Source organism: Haliotis cracherodii, unplaced genomic scaffold, assembly GCF_022045235.1.
Source record: "Haliotis cracherodii isolate W230 unplaced genomic scaffold, xgHalCrac1.p SCAF_10, whole genome shotgun sequence".
Classification (NCBI taxonomy): domain Eukaryota; kingdom Metazoa; phylum Mollusca; class Gastropoda; order Lepetellida; family Haliotidae; genus Haliotis; species Haliotis cracherodii.
In genome coordinates this window covers 39,491,641-39,515,745 of record NW_027266265.1, presented here as the reverse complement: position 1 = coordinate 39,515,745, position 24,105 = coordinate 39,491,641, and the positions used below count along the sequence as shown (strand labels likewise).

At 38.5% G+C, this 24,105-nt stretch overlaps 1 protein-coding gene across 2 annotated transcripts in view; it reads left to right on the top strand.

Annotated features, from left to right (window-relative positions):
- Positions 1-24,105, top strand: part of LOC139454369 (PH domain leucine-rich repeat-containing protein phosphatase 2-like) — a 60,399-nt gene that overhangs the window by 12,963 nt on the left and 23,331 nt on the right. For both annotated transcript variants that reach the window (XM_071236026.1, XM_071236027.1), the window contains exons 2-3: positions 3,268-3,382; positions 17,813-18,470. In XM_071236026.1, coding sequence (XP_071092127.1) covers positions 17,834-18,470 — 637 coding nt within the window. In that variant the 5' untranslated portion in view covers positions 3,268-3,382; positions 17,813-17,833. The remainder of the gene's footprint in view (positions 1-3,267; positions 3,383-17,812; positions 18,471-24,105) is intronic.

The window sequence follows — 24,105 nt, the reverse complement described above, 5'->3', positions numbered from 1 at the left end:
TACAATGTGTGAAGCCCATTTCTGCTGTCCTCCACCATGATATTGCTGGAATATTGCTAAAAACGGTGTAAAACCATACTCACTCACTCAATCACACAACGATGACTCCCTCAATAGAATCCGACCTCGGCAATGTCAGACATGTCCATTTTATGCACAGGTGGGTATTCCCCACATATTTTCACAATCATCATGTCAATTACCTGTACCTTTTCTCCCAAGACCGATTGTCATATCTCTCCTGCTTTTGAATGCAATCGTTCAGCCATTGCATTTATCTGTTCTGCCCAGCTACATCTATGGGGAACAATCTCTTAGACACTCCCCTTTCAAAAATAATGTCATTCAATAAACAACGTCATCAAGTTTGGAGCGCATGTTCAAATCTCTTAAAATGATGTCAGGATAGAACAATGTTTTATCATGAAATTAAACTTTCTATACCTGATTATTATTGTTTCCTTTTTGCCAAGCCCTATATTTCTATTTTTGTGATGTATATTAATATAGGATACATGCATAGAGAACAGAGAAATGAAAGCAATGAAAGCTGAAGGAGCTAGCTTTTAGTAAGCATTCATAATACTTATATTGTTTAATTGTTTTCGGGAAATTAACTTCAAATTTTGATGTTAGTATGTTATGTTAAAAGTGGGTAATATCATCCAGTAGATAAAGTCAATAAAATATCTCTGGATGATAACTTACTCCTAATCGGCCATATTACAGGAACCTGTTATACGATAAGGCTTTGACCTGATGAGCCAGTGGTTGATAGTGAGAGCAAGACTGTGTGCTGTTGTGGGACTTGTTTACCTAGTGTTGTGCCACATGCAGGTGCAGCAGGTCTCCCAGGGAGGTTGTCAGGTGGCACTTAGTACAGGTAGAATATTGATGACAGAGAACTATATACCTGTGGATGTTAGTTTTCAGTTTATTGTTGCAATGTTTCAGTGCTGGAATACACCTGCAGAAAATCTGCGTAAGTTTAGGTATTAAAATGTCTTGAATGCACAAGACACAATTTTAATTTATCTGCAGTTTGTCTTCAGACATAACTGTTTGATTGGCATTTTAGACGTTGGTGGGTAAATCAGACAACATATAGCTTTATGGTAACAACTAGATCTCGATCTAGATTTTTACACTTGGTTGTAGTCACTCCATCTTGATAACGGTGTAAGAATCTACATCAAAACATCGCTCAATGCAATGAACCAGAAGTTGTTGACCATAAAGTTGTATGTTGTCTTATAAACTAGGGTAATTTATGATTAAGAGTCCAAGATTTCACACATGGATTCAGAGAGCATTAATCAATTCCGAAATATTACCACTGATCAGGTATACTAAAAGTGAATAAACATCAACGCTGTGAGTAACTCATTTGGTGATATATTTTCAACAAGATAACGAGATTACAAAACTCAAATTGCCAAACCCCCAAATGCACTCCTCCTTTTTTCCCCCCAAATCTGTATCCCTGCTAGGTTTGGAAAATCTAAATCTGTTCTTCCCCTTCAACACATAACTACCGTATATCCCTGTGTATAAAGCGAGTTTTTCGTACCTAAAATGAGGGGGTTAAGAAGGGGGGTCGTCTTATACACCGAGTCGTAGATCTCACATTCAGGTATATTCTTGAAGTACATGGTATTCAGATCCTGCACCCCTGGCCTGCACTGCCCCCATGTGGGAGATAGAGCACCATCAACGACAATAGAGCACCTTCAGCGACAACAACCTCTAATTATAGCCATTGTGCTCTCCACCTGACACCACCCTGGGCCAACTGGCAACTCCATGGTGGGCGTGTGTGTGTGTGGACATGCTGTAATATGTCGTGCGTGGGCCAATTGTCCTGTGAAGATGTACTCTTCATGATTCACACAGATGGATAAACTGGCTGTTTAATTTGGCTTGTTAGTATCCGGCAGTTGTATAGTAACAGTAGATGTAAGCCGTTTGAATGGAGACTATATTTAAAGCTGATTTGCACTTAAAATTATGTTTATTCTGTGGCCTATTGCCTTGTTCTCACATGTTCTTAACATGATTATAATTAAGGATTATTTGCCCAATCAATCAGATCTCCTATTCAAATTTGATCTCCTACATTTAATATCAGATAAATGGAACCATGATATGATGGGGAATATTTAAAATATTTTTCCATCAGTTTTGATATATTGGTAATATAGCACATTGTAACAGTATGGAAACTAGACTTTATGTCAAATGAAACAATTCCACAAATTCCTAAAAATATTGATTGTGTTGATCAAAGTTATTTTTATGCAATTAATAATTGTGCTATAGATATTTTTTTTCAATTTATTTATTTCCTCTTTAACCCTATACCACATACGTTATCACTCTGAGGGCAATATAGGACACACAATAGGACAATATAGGACAATATAGGACACACAGTTTCCTCTCATCACACAAGGTCAGATACGCCAGCATGACCATTGTCAACAAACCACAAGAGGTATTGAACATTCCGCTGACAAAACATCTTCTGTCAATCAGAGTCTCATTTCAACTTATCTTTTCCTCAAGAGGGAAAATGTGTCCACACTTTGCTTGGGTTCTACAACAGGTGACATTTGTGCCCAAACTGTGACAATTAGGGCTGAAGCTGTTAAAGACTCCTCTTCCCTATTCACAATTGTCCGAACCTAACCCTGCACCAGTTCTATTCAGACGGATTCTTTTTAAAGGCTATTTGTATTGAGTCTGACAAAGGCATTCTACCCTGTGCTCTGTAGAGAGACCCCGTGACATCAAGAGGCTTCAGTCGTCCATTCAAGATACCAGCATGTTTGCCATCTCGGTCTTGAATGGGGCTGATATTACAGCCACTGTATTAGAACTTCAACACTCAGCTTTTGTTACAGCAAATAGTTGCCCCAACTTTTTTCAGTTTACTGTGAAATTGAAGCAGAACAACCCAACTGTGTTAAAGGAATCACAGGTGGTTGTTTTTGTTGTAGTTTCCTCATATATGCCAAACAAAAAAAACAGTGATGGAGCTTTGTGGATACCATCACCAACTCACCATGAAATTGATCCAGATTGTGTAAATTCTTGTAAGGTGACTTATGGGTGGTGTGCTTTCAAGGATACACTGTACCCATGACAACCTGGGATGAAGCTTGGCGAATATTACTTCTATCGGGTCACCATGAAATTGAACCAAATTGTCGGAATGTTTGTGAAGTGAGTTATGGCTGGTAATGTTTTGATCTATTCTCTTTACAGTGCACCTCTGATGACCCTGCGATGGAGCTTTGATGATAATATGACTCAGCTATTCATCCCGTCATGTGTGGATTGTGGGAGTCTCTGAAATAATACAGTGCAATAACTAACTGAGGTATGTCACAGTAGGTCTTTGTCATGACAAGATTTCAGATCTGTCTTTTGTTCAATCTGATCTTCCTTTCCACAGTTGGCTTGTCACACATCTTGTTGATGTGAGGTATGTTTACACTCAGAGATTATCAACAGCCCATCACTTGCTTTCATTTTGGGTGGTTTCTTTTTTTAGCAAATTATCTTTTGACACTTTTCAAGGATATTGTTTGCAATTACAGTGTATCCTGAAATAGATGCTTTATGTCTAGTGTGATGGAATTTGTTTTATTAAGGAATTTTTTAAAACTTAATATACCCGGTAGTTATTTTCATTGAATGGTAAAATGAAAGAAGTAGAATATAAAGTTAAGAAAAGAAATTTGATCACTGATTTTTCAGTGAACCTTTCATGTAATTTTTACTGCTATTTTACCTTTTATGACCAATGGAATTTGCTCAGGAGATAATCAAGACTCGTTAGTCTCTAGTCTTTGAAAGGCATTTAGAAGTGATACGCATAAGGAAGAGAATTTATTTCTACCTTTTGTTATCTTATTACTTTTGTTGTTCTCACATGTACATATATATTCTCTCTGTCTCATATCATTCATTCACCTGATGAAGGAGAAAGTATATACACCAAAACATTGTGTTCCTCATAATGAAGAAGTTGACATCCATAAATTCTCTTCCTCATGATTATTCTTAGACAGACTAGGTTATTCTCTGCCGTTGACTTTTAATATTTTCTCATCAGTCAAACCATTCACCCACAAAAAGAATAAAATGCCAACAGGAAAATTGATTAGACAATAATTCATGAAGAAATCTAATCTCAACACACAACCAAACTCTTGTTTATCTAAATTAACCTTATTGTTTATGAGCAAAGCTGGCAAACTGCTCTTGCCAACACTCTGGAAACTTTATTTGGTAAAAAGAAACAAATTGTCTACACTGTGGTTGAAAGAACATTTTGTGACATCACAGAACAGTTTTAATGAAAGTGAAACAAGCCATGCATGGGACACAACCTGAGTCAGAGTCGTCATGCCCCCGTATGTGTAGGTGCTTATTATGGCCTATACATACACTGTGAGTCAATGAGCCACCTGATCAGGAAGAGTGTAGGACTCGCTCACAATGAGCTAGGTCTTCATCAGATGACTCTCACAGGACTTGGGGTAGCACGTTCACTGTTGGTAATAATTCACGCATCTGAGGTAGGTGGGAAGTGCTGTATGTCAAACACTGTTAATCTGGATGGTAGCTTTCATACCAAATTTGTTTTGATTAACAAATTTCTGTATTAACGAACCATGGTTATGAAGTAACGTCATCTGGTATACATAACCAGTAATTGGCATTACTTAGAAGTTAATGGATGACAAAGTAGACACAATTTATGGATAACAACTTCTTTAATTATTTCAAATTATTTCAATTTATTTCATTATAGATCCTTATACCATTGTCAAGCAGGACTTCTGTAATGGTGATGTTTCGGAAAAGATCATTATGCCGTTGTCAAGCAGGACACAGTCCTGCTTGACAATGGTATAAGGATCTATACTAAAACATCGCCTTTACAATAATTAAAGAAGTTGTTATCCATAAATTGTGTCTTCTTTGATAACCAGCTGTAACTACCAACTCATAATCACATTCTCAAAGCACCAGGACTGTATATCCTTAGACTATATCCTATGTATCTCTTCCATCAAGTATAGATCTGCAGGACACACACTCTTGGATCTTGAATGCAGACTCAAAACTATGTTTGTTTGTTCCTTGTCCATTACTCCAGAAACACTTCTATAAAGTGTCTCTATTGCCCCTTTTGTATAAGCCCAAACACCCAGCCCCAGCCCCAGCCCCAGCCCCAGCCCCAGAACAAACTCAGGGTTCCATATTCACCCATACAACACCAATCTCACCTTTCTAGTATTTCATTTTTAAGCAATACCTGTGGACTAGATGCAATTTCAGTGGGGGCTTCCATCGTGTGTCTCTATTAACATTAGACCCCTGAAGATCTGTGGTAGAATAGGAACCCATGCTTGCTGTAAAAGGCGACTATGCCTGTCTTAAGAGATGACTAATGGGATCGGGTGGTCAGACTTTCTGACTTGGTTGATGCATGTCATCGTGTCCCAATTGTGTGAATTGATGCTTATGATGTCAATCACTGGATTGTCTGGTCCAGACTTGATTGTTTACTGACTGCCGTCATATAGCTGGAATATTGCTGAGTGTTGCTTTAAACAACAAACAAACAAACTCTATCACCATTAGCCTTCCACTATCAGCAAAAAACATCCCTAACTAAAAAGAGAGTAGGTATTTACCACACCCTATCTTGCATCCAACCACACCCAACACCACGGTCCAGCACCTCTTCCACAAAGTGATCCTAGCGCTACAGTTGTCGTAAATCTATGTTAATGCATGGGAGTTACAGTCGTCTTAGCGCTAAGATTGCTTTATGGAATGGGGCCCAGAGATCAGCACTATCTGTAGTCTATATCTTCTATGGACATTTCATCAAGTATCTCCCTGTCACATTCACTATGACAAATGGCTGCCTTATCTTAAGCCTAGATTGACCTCTTGTGTCCAGGATCATTTAGACTGATTTATATATTAAAACACTGTGTTCGCCACTGAAGATATTTACTCAATATGTACTGATTATTTATGATATGTTAAGTCTGCTTGGTTCTAAAGGCTTTAGGTGTTGTTTGAAGTAGATGTGTGATCTGGGTCACTCAAACATAATTTAATATCACTTGTATCTACTTATTGTTTTGTAGAACATTTGCAAAATGTGGATGTCAAGACTTTTAATGAATTATTTACCTTGAAGCAGGATGATTTTATCATCATCATCGATGCTTAATAATGTTAATAAATATATTTTGTTAATAAAAGAATTAGAAAATCTTTCTGTACTTGAAGGCAGACAATTAGCAGTAAAGCAGGACATGCTTACCCTTTTCACGAACACATGGTGTTTTCACTGATTGTCAGTGATCCATTCATATATTTGTCACCACTATTTAACCTTTTACACTCAATGGAATCTGTTTCGGCAGATAATCAAGACTGATTATTCTCTGGCTTTTGATGTAAAATGTATATGTGAAATGTTAATTACTCATGTTATGTGGTTGGGTAGCCAAGTGGTTGAAGCTTCCACCAAAGCAAAGGTTTAGTTCCCAACATTGGTACCCATGTCATGTCCACTCTCTCACTCACTCACTCACTCACTCACTCACTGCCAAAATGAAGCATTGTTTTCTAAATAGGATTATTTCTTTTGAAACCAAAAGACAACATGGTTGTCCCTTTGAAGGTCAAGCAACTGAAACATCCTACTCAAATATATCACATTACTTTAACAACCACATATAGGTATACCTGTCTTACATAATTAAAATCATAGACGAAAACTATTTTGGAATTTGGGGAATTTTTCCAAAACACATTTGTGTTGACCCCCCATCGTATTGACTGTCCATGCAGAAAGATGCTCATCTTTAGTTTTGTGATTATACATGTTTGTGTGGCGTGTTTGAGAGGCATGGAGAGATCTCAGATGGGGTTTCAAGTAAATATTGGTCTGTTCTGTGTAAATTACATCTCCAGTGTTCCCCTGGTCTAATGGAGGGCTAGGGATGGGTGGTGGGACAACTCTATTGTCACTGATCTGCCCTGAAAATAGTAAATGTGTTGGTGTGGATATCTCTAAGCTCTGATATGTGTGCTGGGAAGGAGGGGAATGGTATCAGTATAGTATTGTTGGAGCACTGAGCTATGATGACATACTTTTAAGGTACGGAATGCCATCAGAAAGCAGCAATTGGGATTTTATACAGTGACAGTGTTAGCTATGTTGTACTAAAGAGGTTGAAAGGTAAAAACTACATTTTAGGATGGAAGAATATATAATTATGACTATGGAGTCCTGTGATATCAATGTTAAGAAAGCTCAATGGACACTTTCAGATGTAAAGAATTTTTAGATAACAATGTGATATGAAGATTTATCATCCAAAACTGGCTCCCACAGGAGATATCGCTTGGATGAGATCAAGCGATATCTACACTGTAGATATCGCTGCAATGAAATTACATCACAATGCTTTGCAGACCATTGTGACATCACTGGTTACCATGACGTCACAATCAAATGACATCACTAATGGCTCTGCTACTGAAGCTGTTTGCAGTACTTTTTACACTGAAGACACTGCTAATTACTGTCTACAAATTGAAAAAGTTGAAAGAATGATGTTGGATGATAAATAAAATCTCAACCTCGTGTCTTTTGATATCAAATATATCAACACTCGTTGATAAAAGTGGCAAAAATCCTCGGCAAGCCTCGGATTTTTCCACTTTTATCAACTCGTGTTGATATATTTGATATCAAAAGACACTCGGGTGAGATTCTCTATTTATCATATACTTGGCAGCGAGATAGTCTGATGAAAAGGAGTGGAATAAATCGCAGGTCTCACCTGAGTGACAGTGCAGGATTGTTGTCCAGCTGCAGACCAATGACAAATAACTTGAAATGTAGTTGTGTCATGAGCAGAAGTTTTACATTGAGGAACAAGCTGCAGGGATGGTTGAATTTTCTCACATCAACAACTAGCAAGTGAATATCGGTAATATAGAGCGAAGCTATGCACAGAAACACAAAAAGATGATAGAACATGTATTATGTAGGGTTGGACATACTTTCACACTGACTATATTCTTGTTTCTTAGAGATTGTTGAGTTCATGGAAAACAATATATTTGAGATAGAGGTAAATTATAATGTTTACATATGTGATTGAATAAGGAAAGCACGATAAACAAATATGAATAAAAAACATGGTACATACATAAAATATGATAATGAACCACAGTGAGAAAATGATTCGACAAAATTTGCTGCATTATTCAGACACAGGTATTATCTTTGATCTCACCCAGGCAGTTTGTCAATAGTAGACACATTAAGTACTTTCTAAATTCCTCTCAAAGACACATTATCACGCCCATAAGCATGTCTCAGTCAGACAAAAGTCAGATCAAAAGGCAATAACATGAGAAACGTTTTTCTCCAGAACGTGTCTCAGTGACGGCATTTAACTTGAAACTTACTTTTTCTTTCTGGCACATCTAGCAATTATCACATATGTAATGATGGAAATTTAAAAAGATATTTCATTGAATGCCTTTCATTGAAGGATATATAGTTAGGTGTGTGGAGTTAGCATATATCAAGTCAACATGGACGTCTTTGGTCTTCAAGCATATGATATTCAAATGTCAAATATTTGATCTAGTGTGTTCTGTTCACTATGTGAATTTTTCATTGCACACCTTGATAGTCATATTTACCTAACACTTCACACAGACTGAGCCGACACGGCAGGTTTTATATCATAGGGAATGTCACATGGGATGCCGTGTGCATTTTGTCCTAATTTCTACTGGTACAGTGTAATCAGAACTATACTCTTTGACAAATAATTCTAACCATGTATAAAATAATAGAATACTAATGACAAACTTTAGGGTCTGCCCCTTGGCTGTTCTAAAGAGACCTTCTACATTACTACTTAATGATAAGATTTAATGGATAAACACAGGGGTCCGGAAAATATAAAATCCCAATCAGAATTTGCATTTAGGCCACGCACCCTTCAAATAGCGTATTTTAGTACAACTTTTCATACACATTACAAGTTGTTACATATTCATAATATAACCAATTATGAATTGTTTTAATTTAAATTTTTTAATTCACCAGACAATTAATAACAAATAATATCATTTTAGATATACATGGAAAACATACGTTTGTTTTTGTTATAATAACGATCTGTTAACGTAGTGAATGGTCTAATTAATATTCATGAGTCTGCTCAAGTGTACGCGTTGTAACATTTGATATCATATCATCAACTTTTGTTAAATTTAATCTACGCCCATCCACATAACAAGAACATATAATATTATTATTATGTCCTGTGAACAAAACTATGGACTAGGCAATGACTCTATATGCCTTCATGTTCTATCATTTTGTTGTTGCTATGGCAATAATAATTTACCAATGCTGAAGTAAGGGAGCATACAACCCTTCCCGTAGATACTCCCTTGTCTTGTTATTTTGTGTCCAACCCTCCTGCTGCCACAAGCATCAATCCATGTTAATGTTGATCCTTCCTTTATGACAATAAGGCGACTTTGCTTGTCGTAAGAGGCAAATATTGGGATCGGGTGGTCAGACTCGCTGACTTGGTTGATGCATGTCATCGTATCCGAATTGTGTTGATTGATGTTCATGATGTCAATCAGTGGATTGTCTGGTCCAGACTCAATTATTTACAGACCGCCGTCATATAGCTGGAATATTGCTGAGTGGAGCGTTAAACAACAAACAAACAAACTTTATCACAATAATATTTACATATGTCTATTCAATATGAAGTGTATTGATGCTAGGGTGAATTAACTGCTGCCCCGAAAAGAGTAAGTGAGTTTGGTTTAATGTTGCTATTAACAGTATTTCAGTTACATAAGCATGATATGGGCTGAGTGGGTGGGTTTAAGACCGCTTTGAACAGTATTCCAGTCATATCACTGTGAGAGGAAAGCCCGAACTGATGCAGGTCTTACATGTTTACCACTTAGGAGAAACCTGAGAGCACAGTTAATGTGCTGAAAAAGCTAGATATTGGGATATGAACCCACAATCAGGGGTTTCTGGTGTGACCAAGGGACACTACTCTGCACAGTTAATTGTGGTGCCTCAGAAGACTGGGCCATCTGTCACCCAACCCTGTAAAGACGAAATAGATCTAAAGACATGGACGTACCATTACATGGTTGTTGCAATTTGCTTATTTGCAATTGTTGGTTTGTTTAAGCAGATTGTCTTAAGGTAGGTCACTGATGGGTAGCTTAGTGGTGTAACCATTCACTAGTCATGTCTGAGTTTGACTCTCTACATAGGTACATTGATGATAATTATGCTTTAATTGCTAAAAGCAGGGTAAAAACACATTCACCCACTTACTCCGTCACATTAATGCAACAGCACAACAACAAACTATTGATGGTATTTTCATTCATTTATTAATTATGGTACTTTATAATATGTGCCCAAAAAGTTAAACAAAAAAATAAATTTTACTTGATTAATTCCAAAGAAAACCATATGGGATGAGGTCTTGATTATAAAGATTCCTCGTCATCATCAATCATTTCCTATTTTGAGGGTTCTTCCAACAGATTCGCCCAAATTATGTTTCTAGGTTTGTCAGCACCATACCCGTGCTCGTGGGTTTCACCAAAGTGGTAAACATCTGAGACCTGCATCACTTCGGGCTTTCCTCCCACCTTAAGCTGACATGCCGTGATATAATTGGAATACTGTTAAAAGCGGCGTTAAACCCAACTCACTCACTCACTCACTCTTCCAACAGAAATCTTAATATGTTACCATGTGGACATTGTAAGCTGAGCTTTTCTAACGATGTGCAGTTTAGCCTAGTGTTTGTTGTGAACATGCATTTTGCATATTTTTCTTATTTTAGGCATGGTGGAATCTGCAAACTAATTATTCCACTAGTGTCACCAATGTACATCTATCTCCAATATATTACACAAACATCCTGTATGAATTTGTTCAACAGGATCTCAGATGAACAACTGCATTTATTTTCAAAATACCACAGTGCTGCATATTAACCTGTTTTACCAGTACATTAACCAGTACTTTACATTCACCTAAAGTATTTTTGGAATGGTAATTACATAGTTTTATGCTGAAATAAGTCTAGATTGCTGAGTCAGTTTCAATCTTTTCCAAATGATTGATTAGAGTATCAGGGTATTTGAGAGTCATATCACCTGTTACAACTGTGATAGCCAGGCTTTGATCCGGGCAGGTGTGGGGATTAGGCAGCACTCATCAAACCCTGTAAGCACAGATTTATGGCAGACATTTCACAATATATTACAGATTATTGCTATCATTTGCAATGACAATGACAAGTTTTATTTCAATCCATTTACTTACAATTTCATACAGTGTTGGTTCTCATGTTGCCTCCTGTGGGCCTGTCGCCTCCAGGTAAATATTTTTGAAATAACTTTATTATAAATGTGTCAAACTTGTAATGTATTCACATCTGTTTTCAGCCATCTTGAAACGTTTTGCATGCCAGAAATACATGGTCATGATCAAAGCTAAAGTGTAGCCTTATGAGGATAAGAAACCTGTTCTATTTTCAAATATATTTACAATTTGAAGGACTGTTTCAGTTGTTAGCCTGTAGTATATGTGTATGTAAGTGTATAATGTATTTTTGGAGTTAATGAGTATGGTTTTACACTGCTTTTAGCAATATTCAAGCAGTGTCCAGCAGAAATGAGCTTCACACATTGTATGGGGCAGACCTCCAGATAAGCTGCGTATCTGCGTGAAATTCGCATCAGAAATGCAGAAATACGCAGTAAAATATAATCCAAGCGTATCAAATACGCAACGAACATTACAGATACGCTACAAAAATAAAACCTGTACGTATCATCAAAATATTGTGAAGTAACCCTGCGTATTCGATTAGCAAATCAGCGACTTATTTTGAAATTATAAACAGAAATTTGAATACGCAGATAGAATTACTGATACCCAATTATTTAAAATGCATGGGTAAAATACCCACAACACCAAAAGCTTATCTGGAGCTCTGATGGAGGGAATCAAACCTGGGCTTTTGGCACAATGAGTGAATGCTTTACCTTCTGGAAATGTTGATGCAGAAATAATACAATCAAGTACTCTTGAGTGAGTGAGTGAGTGAGTTGGGTTTAACATGCTTTTAACCGTATTCCAGTTATATCGCGGCGTGTCAGCTTAATGTGGGAGGAAAGCCCGAAGTGATGCAGGTCTCAGACCTTTACCACTTCGGTGAAACCCACGAGCATGGGTATGGTGCTGACAAACCTAGAAACATAATCGGGGCGAACCAGGATTCGAACCCACAATCATAGGTTTCTGCTCAAGGGACGCAACTCTGCACAGCAAATCACGGCGCCTTAGACGAATGGGCCACCTGTTGGCCCCTCAAGTACTCTTGAAAAAACTACTAGCTCTTGAAAAAGTGTAACAAACACCAACACTGTATGAAGATTTATTTATCCATCTGACACACTTTGTGCTCAACAATGGTGATTTATTGACAGTAAAGTCCAGTACAGTCAGTTATCTCCAAGGCAAACAGCTTGTCAATACTTCCTGTGAAATAGAAAACTTGGAGCTATCACAATATGCAAAACCATCTCTGATGACCTTTATTCAGTGTTGAAAGCATGACCCGGCCTGGCTCGGATAATGTTATGTCTGTTTCAAAGGGGCTATCTCCGTGAACTCTTGGTTTCATCAGGAATATTTTGAGGGGGAACAAAGGGGTAGCTTGTATGTGGTGGGTAAAGGGGAAGACTTAATGGGGTGAGTGAACTGAATAAATCATGAATACCAAATAAATCATGAATACCAAAGAACTTGTATGGTTTTCAGTGTTTACAGAAAGGATATTTTCCAGTATAACACCGCTTTGAGCATTATGTCAGTTACATCCTGCCATGGCACCGTGGGAGATATAATCTGCAGTAGACACTCTGCTTTGAGCATTATGTCAGTTACATCCTGCCATGGCACCGTGGGAGATATAATCTGCAGTAGACACTCTGCTTTGAGCATTATGTCAGTTACATCCTGCCATGGCACCGTGGGAGATATAATCTGCAGTAGACACTCTGCTTTGGTGAAATGTATGAGTACAGGTATGGTGAAATAGACTGTTTCATATATCAGAGGGATTCTGGGATTTGAACCCATGACCAGGAGGTCCCTTTATCAGCAACCTTCACCTGGATCGACCATGTAATATTCTGGAGAGGGCTTAGGCATTTTGTTAGTGACAAAATATGTTTCAGTCAATGCTTCAAACACAATCTTTGTCTCTGAAAGAGAAGCCAAACACGATATTTTTACCCACAATACATTCTGTTTCAGAACGTCCAGCATGCCCAGTGAATAGTTATACATTGTATATTTTTTGCAAAACCTGAGAAAAAGTTATATTTTTCCAACATTTTCTGGAACAAACATTAAACTTTTTAGAACATCCAGGCTATCAATGGTTGATGTCTTACAGGAACAGTTGACATATGTGATAGAATGACTCTCTAGTAATTCTGATTGAGGTTTTACCTTTTTATGGAGGTGGACGTTGGCTCACTTCTCACTGAGTGTGAGAAATGAGTTTCCTGGATATTTGTGATAAAAAAAGTGAAAATAATTTTAAAATGTAGAAATACTCCAAATTCAAATGTGTTTGTCCATTTTGTGTCTTGAAAAAAAAATCAGCCAACTTTGACAATTTTGTTTTTGTATTTTCTTGTTTCACCTGACACGACAGGTGAGATCTTGCAATCAAGCATTGTTTATAACCTTGCCCCTGCTGATGGAGATCGTGGTGTTTGTGTAAAGCCTGGAGAGAAAGGCTTCCTTCTGTTCGTACCATAGCAATTGTTTGTTGTGGAAGTGATGACAAATATGGATATTTGGTCCCCCAAGACCTTCACTCAGTTTTACCCTGGCCACGACTAGGACAGGCAATTACAAAGTAAATTGTTACAATGGGCATTGCACACAACAAACTCGTTAAATTCCTACAAGTGGAGACACCAAGCTAACCGATATCTGATTCATATCACCAGCATTTAATCATCAGTACCAAGTGATTGTTATGTATGTATACCGGTAATGAAATTTGTTATGGTTTTATCAGTAATCATATTTGGTGCAGGATAATGATGTACATGACTAGTTTTATCTTAAACGTCGCAAAAGATGCAGTGATCTTCAGTGCACATGCACTAACATTTGTGGAGTGTACCATCAAGCATGGATCACAGAGAAGTACAGGACACCATTTGATATCATAGCACAAGATGATCATAACTCCCATACTCTAACATTGGCTCATGACATTACGATGATCATAACTCCCATACTCTAACATTGGCTCATGACATTAAGATGATCATAACTCCCATACTCTAACATTGGCTCATGACATTAAGATGATCATAACTCCCATACTCTAACACTGGCTCATGACATTAAGATGATCATAACTCCCATACTCTAACATTGGCTCATGACATTAAGATGATCATAACTCCCATACTCTAACATTGGCTCATGACATTAAGATGATAATAACTCCCATACTCTAACACTGGCTCATGACATTAAGATGATCATAACTCCCATACTCTAACATTGGCTCATGACATTAAGATGATCATAACTCCCATACTCTAACATTGGCTCATGACATTAAGATGATCATAACTCCCATACTCTAACACTGGCTCATGACATTAAGATTATCATAACTCCCATACTCTAACACTGGCTCATGACATTAAGATGATCATAACTCCCATACTCTAACATTGGCTCATGACATTAAGATGATCATAACTCCCATACTCTAACATTGGCTCATGACATTAAGATGATCATAACTCCCATACTCTAACATTGGCTCATGACATTAAGATGATCATAACTCCCATACTCTAACATTGGCTCATGACATTAAGATGATCATAACTCCCATACTCTAACATTGGCTCATGACATTAAGATGATCATAACTCCCATACTCTAACATTGGCTCATGACATTAAGATGATCATTACTCCCATACTCTAACATCGGCTTATGACTGTCATAGTGCTAATATCACATTCAGGAATGGGATTTGTACGAGTTTGATTGTGAACATTTTAATACAATGTCAGTGATTCCAGTGTCATGTTATGTTATATGGATGGACACAGAAGAATCATCTTACCCACCAAGTGACATTAGAGAACAGCTTAAGCCAATCTCATTAAAATCAGATCTTAGTTCTCGCTATCGCTAAACAAATATCTGAGGACACTCATTACGGGTCACGTGAGAATGACTTTTCATCCGACCAATGAGAGCGTCTCTTATCAGATCAGGAAAGTGACAGTCGGAATATGCTTTCTTATCATGCAACCTCGAAAAGTTACATGAGGTATTTCGTACGACTGTTACGGGAGAGACTTTGTCTTGTCCATGGGAAGTACTGCCATACAATCTAGGCCATCTGTTAGCCAATATGTTTCGAAAGGGTAGTCGCCAGTTTGAAACTAGTGCCATGTAGCTCGAGAAAGCTGCCTTTTGATTGGCTAATGTCAACATCTTGTCAGTCATTCCATTGGTCGGTCAAACTTTGCAAAAGGTTGGTCTGATGTGACCCATAATGGGATGTCCTCAGATCTTTCTTTAGTGGTAATGAGAACTAAAATCTGAATGTAATGAGATTGAGATTAAGCAGACCAGGCATACAAACATAGGGTGCTCAGTGCTGACAGTCAATCTAGATATCATATTGGTATGTTCTCCAGAGTGAGTGAGTGAGTTGGGTTTAACGTTGCTTTGAACAGTATTAAAGTTATATCACAGCATTTCAGCTTAATGTGGGAGGAAAGCCTGTAGTGATGCAAAACATTTACCACTTTGGTGAAACCCATGTGCATGGACATCTGGGATTCATACACATGGTCATGGGTTGCTGGTGTACCCAAGGAACCTAATACTGCACAGCAAATTGTGGCACCTTAGATGGCTGGGCCACCCGTGCCCTTATGTTTCCAGAACACAATGCACTGGTTTTGCATGGAACCAAACCTACAATACTAGTTTTGAGGATTGGTTATTGAATGGCTGGAACAAGGAAAAACTAGTGCTGTCAATATCAAGCAGTGTAGTTTATTTGTTAGAGTTAGCAAATGAATGTTCGTTTATATTAAGTCAACAATATTCCATCTGTATCATTACAAACTGTAAACAATTAGCCGATCCATGAAGATCCGGGGTAGAATAGGCCTTCAGCAACCCAAGCTTGCCGTAAAAGGCAACTATGCTTGTCGCAAGAGGCGAATAACAGGATTGTGGGGTCAGGCTCTCTGACTTGGTTGATGCATATCATTGTATCCCAATTGCGTTGATCGATGCTCATGATGTCAATCACTGGATTGTCTAGTCCAGAGTTGATTATTTACATATTTATATTTTACGCTGTCATATAGCAGGAATATTGCTGAGTGCGGTGTCAAACAACAAACAAACAAACATTATGTTGATATCTCATTTAAGAAATAAATGACTCGTAGTCGTTGTTTATCGTACAATAAAACACTGACCGGAATAGCTGGAATATTGCTTTGTGCTTTGCGCTTCAAACAACAAATAAACAAAAAATAATTAGCATGGGCAAGACAACCCTGTGTTAGATAGCATGAGCAACTGTACTTGCCATTCAATGATGACACACAATCAACAAAGTTACACATGAAACCAACCAGTCCTTCATTTAATCAACTCCTGTGACAAGATTGAGGAATCAAGGACCCAGAATTCCTGAAACTATTTTTTCTTGAGGACTTGATCCTTGTCCAGAGAGTGATGTACACAATTTCATCCCTTGAACCTCGACCTTCCATATGGGTATTTGCAGACATTGTATGTGCCCAATCAGAAGGAACAAGTCACAACTATGCTAGAAATTGGTTTGGCAGGTCAGTCCTGTTACATCAGAATACATGAGAATAGTGCCCAACTGATCTGTCACTTGTGTGTCAGTGCTTACAAAGTTCAATTTTATTCAACTGTTTTTAGATATATACATTTTGCAGCAATGCATGTAGATATGGAATATGAAGGTCAAGCTAATACTTCTTTTGTTTTCACTCCACCATTAAGACAACTGCTGCTTGTAGTCCCAACTGACACCATTGTATTTGAACTTGTTTGTGTCTTATGATACCATCTTTCATGAATATTAGTTGGTGGGGTTAAAGCGTTCACTCATCACGCTGAAGACCCAGGTTTGATTCCCACATGGGCACAATGTGTGAAGTCCATTTCTGGTGTCCCTCACCACAATTTTGCTGGAATATTGCTAACAGCAGCATAAAACCATACTCACTCATGAATATGACAATCAATAAGTTCAATGGTGTTTTAATGCTGTTATGATTATTTTCATGCTTTTTTATTGCAAAAAGGCAGACACAGGGGCCAGAGAAGTCAAAGGTGCCCCAAATCATTGAACAGATTTGTAGCCTTAGATTTTTCAAATAATGGGTTTGATTCTTAGATTTATTCCAGTTATGATCATTGGTTTGTCACGGCCATTTCCCTGCTATTTGCTTTTGCCAAAGTTTTAAATGTCTATGACCTGTGACACTTCGGGCTTTGCACCCAATTTAAGCTGACATACACTGATGATAGTGACAAACCCATCTCATGGCAATATTTTCATTTCAGGTTGTCACCATACAATGAGAGATGTCTGTGAAAAGCTACAGCGGTTGGAGTGATCACAGCAATGGTACACACAGCGCAGCCGGCTCCCACTCCTACCTCCACAATGACACCTACAGCAACAAATACCAGGGCAGTAACGCCTGGTGGAGTGTTGGGGAGTTCCTCAAACCCGGACTAACCCATCAGAGTGTTGGTCTCACACTCTCCAACAACAGCAACGATGATGAGACTTGGGACCTCTCCGACTCCCTGGCCGACCTCTACATGGAGGTCAGCCAGCGGGAACATGAGGCGTCAGAACGTCTTGGAGGTGGAAGGGACAGAAGGGAACATCGCAAGGTGGATATTCAGGCATGGCTGGAGAAGGATACCAGTCATGGCTGTATTCGTGTGTTCAATTCAGACTCGGAGGAGAATTCGCGATTGTTTCCCTGTACAATATCGACAACTGCTCAGAAAATCTGTATGCAGATTGGGATACCGAGCAACTCTCTGCATATTCAACAGAATGGTGATATCATTCGTCGTCTGGAACCGTTTGACTGTCCGCTAGCTATTCAGAATGAGTATCTCTCCAGCCTGGGCCTGACCGACATTAAACGAGTGCAGGAGGAGGGCCCTGATGATGATCTGTGTTACCTGGTCAAGTTCTATGCAGGTAAGGAGTGGCAGCTTTATAGGCAGGACATGCTTTCCCCTTTTGCAAACACCTGGTGTCATCACTTATTTTCAGTGATCAATTCATATTATTTTGACTGCTATGACATTTTAGGCCCAATGGAATCTGTTTTGTCAGATAATCAAGACTGGTTATTCTCTGGCATTGATGTTTTATATTTACCATTAGGTTCTTGATTTTCTCATGGGATGGACTTTGCTCCACAATCTGAACCCAATATCTAGATTCATACACAGTAATTATTGAATTGTGTCATGCTGGCACATCCACTCTGTGAAAAGAGTAATCATCATTGACTGCACATTTTAAAATGTGAGCTTACAAAGAACATCTTCCCGAAGCAAGAGAGTTTACTGACTTTAAAAGTCCAGTTTCCACCCTTGCCGAACTTGGCTGGAATAACTGGGTTCAATCGTAGCGCCACCAGTTGCTATTACCAGTTATGTCCCCTCTAAGCCTCTCCTATGGACCAATGAGACTCCACCTCTCGTATCACTTGCGTTTGCTTCACCCGAAATGGTGGCGCCCAGTCAGGGCGATCTGATCGATAATCAAGATCTATATTGTGATGAAACGGGTCTTACATCGCAAAATGCATCAAATCATGTGAGCACCTTGATTAAAAACATGTGTATTTGGAAAATATCTGCTGACATCAAGTTGGCGGTGCACATGCTATGCAAATCCTGCAATCGACCGAAATCTGCATGACAGTTTATGAACCGGATTTCAATTTCGGTGCGGGATTTTGATTGGACTATGCATAGTCTCGTTAGTCAAGCCAAAATGTAACTCCATAATACCAGCCTAGTTAGGCAAGGGTGGAAACTGGACTTTTATAGTCAGTTATCTCACTTGCCTCGGGAAGATGACAAAGAAAGGAATCGCTTTGACTGCCAACACAGCTCATAATCTGGTCATAATTTAAATTTTTGTTTCCTATGTGTTAAATTCACTATTCACATTTTGAGGATAAATATTCAAATGCAACTCACCCAGTACACGTGCACCCCACCCCTCCTAAAAAAACAACACCTTGTAGATAATTCATGAAATATGGTCTTAAGGTGTTGGTGGCTACTTGCAATATATTGTTATGTTGCTATGACTACTGAAGATCTTTGTTTATGTATTGGAGTTATAATAGTCATATAGCTTTGTACTGGTGTTCCCTGGGAAATATTTGACATTTTTTGGCTGTTATGTCTTTACCAGGTGCCAATACCACAAAACCACAATCCCACAAACCCATAATACCACAGTACCACAATCCCACAACATGCCTATGCCTGAACACAATTGTTATTTCCCATGCCTATGTGTACCTTGATCCCTCTTACTGACAGATGATGCAGTATACTCTCTGAGAACATGAACCCAATACCATGGGTGTGCTTCCATTTAATTATTTATTTCCTCAGACAGAGCTGCAGGTGTCCTGACTCATGAGTAAGATTTAACATCACTTTGGACAGTATTTCAGCCGTATAACCATGGTAACATGTTAGCTTACTGTGAGAGGAAAGCCTGAAGTGATGCAGGTCTTAGTTTGTTTGTTTGTTGTTTAACGCCACACTCAGCAATGTTCCAGCTATATGATGCCAGTCTGTAAATAATCAAGTCTGGACCAGACAATCCAGTTATTGACATCTTGAGCATCTATCCATGCAATTGGGATACGATGACATGCATCAACCAAGTCAGCGGGCCTGACCATTCGATCCCCTCAGTCGCCTCTTACGGCAATCATGGGTTTGCTGAAGACCTATTCTACCCTGGATCTTCATGGGTCCTAGTGGTTTGATCACTTGGGTGAAACCCATGAAGACGCAAATTCTGCTGACAAGCCAAGGATCATGATCAGGGCCAATCTTCAGTGGCAGGTCCAGGGGGGGTGGTGGTTGGGTTTGTTTGGTTTGTGTGGGTCGTTAGGGGCGGTGAGTAGTGAGGGTGATTCTGGCTGTAACCCCCCTTTTTAAAATGTAAAAAAATAAATGACACCCATCTCCCTAATGTTAGTATTGTTGTTAAAGTAAATTTAACAATGGCCTCCTCCCCCTTCCCCCACCTCATCACACACACACACCGAAGGTACAAATGGCCAAAGTGAATACATGCAAGCACACATCCACACTTTCTTGAAGTTAAAAATAATCTACTCACATTCATAGAGAATGCATATCCGCTAGGCTAGACTTGGCACTGCCATATCATCACGTTTGAAAAGGAAACACTGTTTGTCAGTTCCCTACCAGGTAGATGTGATGTTGATATAGATAAACCAGTCTCAACACCAGCTCTGTTAAACTAACAAACATCCTTGTCATATACTATTTCAGTTCTTTCTTCTGGGGTGTTACATTCACTACCATTTTTTATTGAAAAACAACAGTTCACTTTGTCATATTTGTGAAACCTGTTCACAACGGCCTGAGGGAAAGGTACACAATGTGTTTACATCCCTGCCTCTCATGCCTGTATGGTCCTTGGCTCTGGTTATGGCCATAATAACCATTGACATCTGGCATGCTCCACTGGTCTCGTCATAAACACTGGCATGTTTGTAATCATTACTTCGTAGCCCAGAGCAGTTGGTTGATGTCTCTTCATCATAAAGGGGTTTCCAAGCTATTAGAATCAAACACAGTGACTGGGTCCAGTCTCTGCTTTATGCTTTGTTATCCAGGTGAAAATCTTAGCTGTAACACGACACAAACAAGGTACACACTGCAATGGGGATTTGAAAGAGTATGCTTGAAACCAGAGTTTTCCAAGTATTATTCAGTTTACAAAGCTGTGATCCTACTGATCCACATTTTAGTCCCCCTTAAAGTATGTGAATGAATGTTATTTTACACTCAAAGTAACAATAAGGTATATCACATTAGCCAGAATAATGAAATAGTCTGGACCAGGCAAACCAGTGGTTGATAGCATGAGCAACAAGTCATGACTTGGACAGACATTCAGTCAGCAAGGTCACACATTTGTGGGCGTATTTAGGGGATTTGCTTTAGGAACCTTTGTTCATCCCAGACAACTGCACCTGCTAGTAGTGGAATGCTCTGTTGTATAGTGAGACACTTGTAGACAGGTACAGTAACCTATGAATATTCTGAGAGAATCTAAGAGTTCTTAAGTCATTTGACTAACGTTTCTACAAATACAAGACATTGACATTTGAAATTGATGATGGATTTTCTGGACATAAAAAAATAACTTTATGGCTATCTATTTTAGTGAAAAAAATAGCTCATTGTGTGCATCTCATCCTGACAACATTGATCAATACTCTTGCTATCAACCACCGGTTTTGAAAGTAGGGTCCAGGCATAATTATGAATATAAGACAGATATGCAATAAATCTCAAAGAACAATGAAGAACGAAGCATGGGTTAATTCATGATTAATTATTCTTCTACCATGCCGTCATTTCTGGAGATTTGAACATGTGCTCGTAACTTGATGACGTCATATATTGGTCAACAGAATTATTGAGAGGGGAGTGTCTAGTAAGCTGTTCCCCATAGATGTAGGTAGGCTACGCAGATAAACACAGCGGCTGAATGATCACATCCAAAAGTGGGAGAGATGTGACAATCTGTATTAGGAGAAAAGGTACAGATAATTGACTGTGAGAATATGCAGGAAATATCAAACTTAACCCACCTGTACATAAAAAGGACTTGTCCAACATTTCTGAGGTCCAATTCTTTTCAGGGAGTCATCATTATTAAAATTTGGATAAATATTTTTATAGCTTGTACATCTCATTGACATCTTATAGGGGGCTGTCAATAATGTTGAAATCCATGAAGATCCGGGGTAGAATAGGTCACCAGCAACCCATGCCTGCCGTTAAAGGCGACTATGCTTGTCGTAAGAGGCAACTAACAGGATTGTGTGGTCAGGCTCGCTGACTTGGTTTAATGCATGTCATCATATCCCAATTGCATGGATTGATGCCCATGATCTCAATCACTGGATTGTCTGGTCCAGACTTGATTATTTACAGACCGCCGTCATATAGCTGGAATATTGTTGAGTGTGGTGTCAAACAAAAAACAAACATTATGTTGATATCTCATACCTGCAGTGTTTTATTGTATGATAAACAACTCCCACTTGTTGATTATTTCTTAAATAAGCTGCGGTGGTAAACTTTTCTGTGGAATAAACCAATGCTCATATGCTCAGTCAGCCACTCACGGTATGGCAGTGAGCGTGGTAGTGAAACTTCTTGTTCCTGAGCATCAAATGTGTACTTGCTCACCTGTAGGTTGAGAGTACACCTTGACCTTGCAGGCTTGTTATGACAAGTGTTTTTCACTGGCACAACACACACAAATGATGCCTCCCAACCAGCTTGTTTCACTAATGACGATGTTCTGCAAGCCATGTTTTTTTTCAAATTGTTACCTTCAGAATCTATGGGAAAATACATCTGAAAAGATTCAATATACAGGTGCTGTAACTTCTTTCGTTTTACATATGAAATGAAACAAACAAGATGACATTTTACAGTTGAGAGCACATCTAACCATAGGTTTTGTAATGGTAAATTTAACCATCCAGGTGTGCTCTGCAAACAAGCTAATCTCAGTGGTAAAAAAGAGTGGACAATTGCTAAAAAAAAACAATTTATCTTTGAAATCTATCAGATTTATTTTATCTAATAAAGTATCTGCATCTTGGAACATGTAATAGACATTTGATTCAAGTCATTTTGACAGCTCTTATGGAACAAATCTGCTTTGTTCCCTGAATTGTCCTCATGCATGTCAGTTGTGACATCGGGGAGCCTAGTGGTTAAAGCATTCGCTCATCACACCGAAGAACCAGGTTCCATCCTCAACGTTGGTACAATGTGTGTAGCCCATTTCTGGTGTCCCCCACAGTGATATTGCTGGAATAGTGCTAAAAGTGGCGTAAAACCATCCTCACTCACTCACTCACTCAGTTGTGACATCCCCCTGGGATTTTTATGTGGGGAATGTCCCCAGACCCCATCCCAGTTGTAAAAGCTGACTAAGATGAGGATCAGGTGGTTACCATGTGCAACATTGTTGATTTGTGTCATTGTACTCTGACAATGTGGATCTTTACTGAGGCTATTATTTAAGACAATAGTTGCTGTCCCAGAATTGATTATTTACCAGCCCATGTAATAAAGCTTGTATATTGTGACTTCAGGATAAAACAACATTTACTCACTCAGTCTGTGACAAACACCTCCTGGGTTTACATTTGTACCAGATATCAAATTAGTTTTGTAAAGTTTCATGGAATTAGAAATAGGTCTCAAATAATTTTGTTTTTGTTTTTTCCTTTTCGAAAAATGTTTGCTCACTACTTTTGTCATCGTCATGTGATGTGAGAAATCACTTGAGTCTGTTGATTCTGGAAGTAGAATCAACAAGCATGAAGGGGTTAGTTGATTCTATTCTCGGAATCAACAGATTTCAGTGATTTTTCCAACTTAAACCATGTTATGGTTAAAATATTATTATTATTATTATTTTTCTATAATGAACTTTTGCTGCATCAGTTTAACACCTTCAAAATGGCCAGTGAATTCCTGGTTCAGAATCTATAGGATGATGTCATTAGAAT